Raw genomic sequence first — 7,275 nt, 5'->3', positions numbered from 1 at the left:
CCACAGAAAAATGCATACACAGCTCTCTTTCCTCGGAAGTCTAAACCAAGGTGCGGAAAATGACAAAAACAGCAGCACAAACCATTCAGATAATTCTGCCATCTCGCCCGCCTGTGTTTAGTCAGCTCCAATTTATATTGGTCTAAATTAAAACATCTAGAGGCTGTAAATAATGAACAAAACGATGACTCCAAGGTTTGAACTGGTTACATTACCGTTGCTGCCACTAGAGAGCACTGACATGTCTGTTTTTCAGCTGCAGGATGTCCTGTGTGTTGCACCCTGGACACATTTCTGCTTATACATAACAGTCATATTTTAATCTTCCTAATGAAATCAGTAGAAGAGGTTAAGAGGGCAGAGTTGAAAAAATGTTTTAATAACTTCATGCTGACTATGTCACGTGTACACTCTGCCCCAGTGTTCGCTTTCTTCTTCCCAATGAAGAGAGGGTAATTAGTTTCAATGGCACAGGAGAATTTAATTTGTGCAGTCACTTTCTTTTCCGTTCAGTAAACTAGTGTCATATTATTTGCCTCTTTGAATGAAACAGTTTAACTGCTGGTCTTTCTTCTTTAATAGAACACAGCCATTAATGAGCTGAAGAGGCAAGCATGGGAGGAAGTGGCACAAGGTGTGAATGCCCTGGGAGAGGGGGAGCTACGCACTGCTGCCGAGGTGTGTTTGTCTCCATTCAGATCGTATCGTTGCTTCTGTGGACCCAGTTGTGATTTTTAAAGCAGCCTTCCCTTTCTGATGTGCAGGTGAAGCGTCGTTACCTCGACTGGCGTGCGCTTACGAAGAAAAAACAGTTGCAGACTGAACTCTCTCTCTCTTCCTCGCCCCCCTCTTTGGCCATTAAGACTGAGTATGGAAATTCCTCTCCAGAGCACGAGGCGCCTTCTTTGGGATCTGGTTGTGACCAGCTGCTTGACCTCTCAGGCTTCCCAAAGGACTGGCACTGTGACTGGCCGGAGATGGTGGCTCTCAGCGGGTCGAGCGGGCAGGCCGTGGGGGCACTGCCGGGAGTAAAGATGGAGGACGATGTCAGTGAATACAGAGTAACAGTGTGTGTGTGTTTCTCTCTGTAGAGCAGCCATCAAAGCTTAGAGTCTGTTAAATCATCATTTCATGTATATGCACACTGATTATTTTGTAAAAATATGCTCTTTAATACAGAGCTGCTAATATTATGAGAAGACAAACAGCCTATGTTGAAATTCAAGTGTTGCTAATGTGTAATTAGTCAAATTAATGTCCTTACCAGCCATTACTTAATACACATTATGCAGCTCAAGTGTCTCTAGTCAGTCCAGTCTGTTGATTGTACTCCTGCAGGTTCACAAGGTAGAGACTAAATTAAATTAAGCACGTGTTAATTAATTAGGATATAATTGAAGACTGACATTTAAATATTACTTTTCTGTGATTACATTAAGATCTGCTTTTAGATCAAATTTCACTGGTCACTCTTATCTTATGAGACAACGCTTCCTGTTACAGCAGCTAAAGAGTTAGTATATGCAGTATACGCTATATAGTGTTCATTCATCTGCCTTCAAAAAGATATAAACTTGAGAAAAATCCCATTCTTAATCCATAGGGTTTAATATGATGCCCATCCAACCTTGGAAGCGGCCATCCCCAAACTGCTCCTACAAAGTTTGGAGCATGAAATTGTCCAAAATGTCTTGTTCTTTTCACTATTTTAAGGGGCCGAGCCCAACTCCTGGAAAAGAACATGTCTCTGCTGATCTAGAGACCAGTGCTGGTGTGCTTTACACCACTGCAGCCGACGCTTTGCTTTGCACTTGGTGATGTGAATTGCTCGGACATGGAAACCCATTCCATGAAGCTCTCTACACACTATTCCTGAGCTAATCTGAAGGCCACATGAAGTTTGGAGATCTGTAGCGATTTACTCTGCAGGAAGTTGGCGACCTCTGCGTACTATGCGCCTCAGCATCCACTGGCTCTCCTCTGTGATTTTACGTAGCCTACGTAAAATGAGCTACCATCGTTCCCAGTTGCTTCCACTTTGTAATAATGCCACTAAAAGCTGACTGTGGAATATTTACTAATGAGGAAATTTCACCACTCGACTTGGAATTCAAAGAGCCCCTGAGAGCGAGCCATGTTTGTAGAGTCAGTCTGCATGCCTAGGTGCTTAATTTATATACCTGTGGCCATGGAAGTGATCAGAACTCCTGAATTCAATGATTTGGATGGGCGAGTGAATTTTTTTTTTGCCAATATAGATATTTATGTATCTCAAAAATTCTCCAGTATTTTGTGTCTTTGGTTGATTTAATACTGCCTTATAATATAAAACTGCACGATATCTAGTATAGCGGTACATATTATCAGCCAGAGAATCTGCAGTAATAAAAGAAGTGATGATGGTTTGTGTGCAGACCGTGAAATAATCAGCTCAGCACATGAAACCATCAAATGTAGTCGCAGAGATTTAGTTTAAAAATAATTTGGGGATAAACTCTCAGCCAGAAATCCAGATTGATGACTCAGAATAGCTCATGACTGTATTTAATGCTGTATCATTTATATAAAAACAAGAAAATAACTCAGGAGAAATTAGGATCCCCCATTTACCTCAGTGCTTCTTGAGCGCATCTTTCTTTGGGTTTATTTGTGAAGGCTTGCTTCAGAGTCTCCTGTGAGAATTAGAAATAAGTGTGGCGTTCGCTTTAGTTATGCCGACCCAGAGGAGTTCCTCGTCCTGCTGATACCAAACACATCCAATAGTTAAGGTGTTGCTACAGTTGATGCACATCTGCAGGCCACTTTGCACCCCAGCTCCTCATTTTCATGCTGTCTGACTTAATCAATTTCATGTCTGCGATCACTGATGTCTGCAGCGTTCTGCGCTGAAAGCCTTGCTGCTGATCTCCCCACTGGTTATCCACACATGTGTGAAAACCTGTTAAATGATGACTCTCTCTCTCTTTCTCCTTCCCTCTAGCTGGACGGGGATGTGGGAGATGGAGAAATGGATGATGATGATATTCCCTCTCTCCTTTGTGACATCGAGGCACGTGTAGAGGGGCATGATACTGATGTTTATTCCCACAATGACTTGGGCATGCCCAGCCCCTCCAAGGATCCGACTTCCACCACCAGCAGAAATCTACTGCTGCCCGGTGGCCTGATGGGAATGCTGGGTGAACTCAGCAGTGACGAGAACATAGGAGCAGGGTGTCTGGTTGCTGTTGAGAAACATCGTCTGGAGCTAGAGAAACAAAGGCTGGCTGTGGAGACTGAACGCCTGGTGGTGGAGAAAGAGCGGCTATTGGTGGAGAAAGAGCGACTTCGTCAGACAGAGGTGGAGAGAGAGCGGCTGCAAATAGAGAAGGAGAGGTTACATGTGGAGAGAGAGAGGCTGAGACTCATGCGTGTTGGCCAATCAGAGTACGTCAACTCTTCTTTTAACCTGCCGCCGCAACAAGGCCCAGTCCTTTCCTCTCGTTTGTCCTTATCCTCAACTCATGATGGACAGAGGGAGAAGGGAGTGTCGGCGGCGGACTTGGAGGCAGCGAAGTTAAATCTGGAGAAGGAGAGACTGCAGCTGGAGAAGGAGAGACTGCAGTTCATCAAGTTTGAGGCTGGCAGGCTGCAGATTGAGAGAGAGCGCCTGCAAGTGGAGAAAGAGAGAATGCAGCTCCACAAGGACCATTTGTCAGTAAAAATCTGATAAGAGTGAGAAAAAGAGGGTAGATGAGCAGGGTGAATAAATTAGATGTCTCCAGATCACTATTGGTACTAGCAGCAGATTTTTCACAGACATACTGTCTACGTTTGGTGCGAGACACTTTAGTGATCTTTCCTAAATGGCCAAGAAGAAGCCCGAGAACAGTGCCTTAGGGTGTAATATTTGTTCGGCACAATCAGCGGCCAAATGCAACAACTGTTGGCTGATGTTCAGCACTCCAGTTCACAGAAATGTGCTGTGGAAGATGTTAAATAAATACTGGGCTGTTAGTGCAATTAATCTTTATTGGTGCAGAAATATTTAAGTATATATATGAAATAGTGCTATTGTACTATAACTCCTATAAACCCTAACCCTTGCCTATCTATTACTGAAAAACAAATAGTTCAGTCACACTACAGTAAGCATATGATGGTAACCTCCTTGCATCTAGGAAAAAATGGTGGTTGCGTTATGATTACATTGAATATTTTGCATTTGGTAAACAACTGCAAATAGCTGCGACGAACTGGTCACATAGAAGGTAAGTGTGCAACTCCACCTACCTCTGGTTGGCCACTTTTGGTTGCAAGGTGATTGCTGATAATCTGTTTTGGTGGTTTTTTCCTTTGTCTGTGCCTTTAAGTCTTTGCAGGTCCCTGAGTGGATGAGCTGACGGCTGCCGATTGGTCCGCGATCATGTGGTCGCATTCAAAATCCCTCCACCAGCAGTTGTCCCTGGGCAGCCACTGACAGCAGCAGCAGACCTGACCCTGGCCTCCAAAACCTGAGACATTTGTGCCTGTGACTTTGTGCGACTTTTCTCAGTTCTGTATATAGTGTGTACATTAGTTTTCATTGTAAATAGCACATTGTAAATAGCACTGGAACAGAAGGGGTGAGCTACCTTATTGTTTTCCTTGCACTGTTTTCTCCTGTTTATTTCAGTTAGGGAGCACTTGTGTCATCGATCCATTGATCCATCCATCCATCTTCTTCTACTTATTTGAGGCTGGGTTGCAGGGACAGCAGCCTAAGAAGAGAAGCCCAGGCCTACCACACCGAGATGTTCCCAGGCGAGCTGAGCGATATAATCTCTCCAGTGTGTCTTGGGTCTACCCCGAGGTATCCTCACGGCAGGACGCCAACACCTTGCCTGGTTGGGTGTAGTGTACATTGGGTAGCCTCAGCCAAGAGGACTGATCCCCAGTTACTTCTGTCATTTTGAAGTTAAATCACCATGTTACAGCAACTAAACCACCAATTGTGGAGGAATTTTTATATTATATTTGGACTGTGAATGTAAGTAGTGATTGTGAATTTCTGTTTAATGTGAAATTTTGTGTATGTAGAGGCTCACAGATTCAGTTTCCACCTGTTTATGACAGTTAATCACAGATTCTGTTAATTCAGTTATAAATTGACAGCAGACTGACTCTGTCCTTTTGCTTTTCTTTTTGCCGTCTTGACGTATTAAATTTGTTCTAATGTCAGTCAGATGGCACCTGACTGCGTGCAGACATGGTCCCTGTCAGTCATTTTAAAGGCAGAAAAATTGCATGGTCATTGCACACGGTCACAATAATTTGCGGCGTTCTGCGATCTCCAACCACCGTTTTCTCTAGTGTGACTGTAACAAAAAGCACACAACTTTTGTTGTACAGAAAAATTTTAGTTCACAAAAGACAAACACGATTGACAATAATATTTTAAGTTGATATCTCACCTTTTCACAGGCTTTTAGATACTAATATCACTACCACTGATCCAACACGAGTCACACCACAACCCTGATACTGAGAAACCTAAATGGAATTCAGCTATTGCTGATTTTATACACCACACATCTGTATTCCTCCTACTCATGTCAGGAAGGACTTTGCAAGATTTTTAAAGGAATTTCTGATCAGCAAGTTTGATGTGCATGCTAAAAAAATACTGTAAGTGAAGTAATGAAAGTTTTGCTGTAAACATGCTGTAAAGTATTACTGGCTTTGAAGACTGTAATCCATACTGTACTAAAAGCTGTGTCATCTGTAACATCAATGTCACCAAACACAAGCTTTTATATTGAAAATTATAATAATAGTCATCATAAATATTGTTACTTTTTCCTAATGTTAGATATTTTTTTCTTATGTTGATTTATATTTGACATTCAATCATAGTATGAATATGTTATTATATAAAACTAAAGTCTACGGAGCCCAAATTCATGAAACTTTCTTTGAACACAGGCAAAGAAAAGGTTAAATATCTGGGTGTAGGTCTGGGTCAATTAAAATAACAAAATCTGGGTATTGGACTTTGTGGAGAATGCATTACAAGTGCGTCTTTTTAAAATATTTTCCTGAAATTGTGCCTTTTTGCTAAAATACTTGTTGATAAAGAGAAATTTCAAAAATTGTGGTGCTCAGAATGAAACAAAATCTGTTATACATCCAGATCCTAAAGTGCTGCTTCTGATGATTAAGCTGTGAGGGCCCTTTCATGTCTTTATGCATAACGACAAAAGAGAATAATAAGAAAAAATGCAAAAGTTTTTACTCTTCTGCACTGATACTCTTTAAGAAGAAGGGACAATTGCTGAAATGTCCCTGATGCGCCTCTCAAAAACTGCAACTTTTGAGGACTTTATTAAATCTGATGTAACCTGGTGACACTTGAAAGTGAAACATATAAGTTCATAAGAAAGACCTTCATTATCACCCGAGGGCTTACACAAACAAAGACACACATTCAAAGCGAGGTGGTCGAGGCCGACGGATCAAATCACAAAAGGCTAGTTTACTTCTCGGTCCCATGGTTTATACTCGTCTCTACTTGAGAGAGGAAAGCCTCATTCAAAAGGCTCTGCTTTATCTTTAGACGTAATCTGAAAATCCACTGTGTTGATTCAAAGAGTCCCTCAGCACTGAAGTCATATATTGAGTCAACTGACTGCTGTCTAGACTGTGTGAGCTTATTAGAGGAAAAAAAACAATACAATATTTCCTTCCTGATATTGTGTTAACTTTACTTGACCTTATTCAGTGATGCAGCCCATTATATCAGGTTAACAGATATTACACATTTATAACCTTTCTGAAAAAAAGAAAAGAAATAAAAGTGAGAGAGCGCTGTTAGCGTTGTGAAGGTAAAACACTGTGCACAGACTGAGATGCCCGCAGGTCCTGTGGCAGACTGTTTCACAGGTGGCGAGGATAAAAGCTAAAAGCTGCCTGCCCAGAGGTCACAGAGCTCGCTACAGCTCAAAGATCTGTGTCCAAGGATTTCAGGGGTCTAATACCTTAAAATCAGCTGTTTCAAGATTTGAAAAACAGTGGATGGACTTTAGAGGTAATCTCAGGTTTTTCTTCTCAGACTTGCTGTAAGAGCTCTCGTTGGCAGTCTATAAAAGAGAGAAGAGATATTACGAAGCCAATCTGATTAGTAATGAAAGTGAACATTCTGCCCGTCTAGTCCCATTCTAACCCATCGTTTTGTAAAATTCCTTTAATGATAAAATGCTTTGTGACTGTGCATTGAAAGCCAAAAAAAGTGCAAAAACAGGAATTTGGTTTTGTTTC

General features: G+C 41.7%; 1 protein-coding gene across 4 annotated transcripts in view; it reads left to right on the top strand.

The window, feature by feature from the left end:
• The window catches only part of msantd4 (Myb/SANT-like DNA-binding domain containing 4 with coiled-coils), a 7,813-nt gene extending 2,270 nt beyond the window's left edge, over positions 1-5,543 (top strand). The window contains exons 3-6 of one of the 4 annotated variants that reach the window (XR_311402.1): positions 583-678; positions 765-1,046; positions 2,981-4,250; positions 4,353-5,543. Coding sequence is in view for 1 of the 4 variants with exons in the window: in XM_005720722.1 (XP_005720779.1) it covers positions 583-678; positions 765-1,046; positions 2,981-3,709 (1,107 nt within the window). In the remaining 3 variants the exon portion in view is untranslated. Of the gene's footprint in view, positions 1-582; positions 679-764; positions 1,047-2,980 lie in introns of all 4 variants that reach the window. The other 3 variants (XR_311404.1, XR_311403.1, XM_005720722.1) reach the window with 3 other exon arrangements.
• Positions 5,544-7,275: the final 1,732 nt, after the last annotated feature.

This window comes from Pundamilia nyererei, unplaced genomic scaffold (genome assembly GCF_000239375.1).
Source record: "Pundamilia nyererei isolate P.nyererei 1_Seehausen unplaced genomic scaffold, PunNye1.0 scaffold00003, whole genome shotgun sequence".
Taxonomy (NCBI): Eukaryota; Metazoa; Chordata; class Actinopteri; order Cichliformes; family Cichlidae; genus Pundamilia; species Pundamilia nyererei.
Note: the sequence above shows the minus strand (reverse complement) of the source record. Positions and strands in the feature narration are given on the sequence as shown.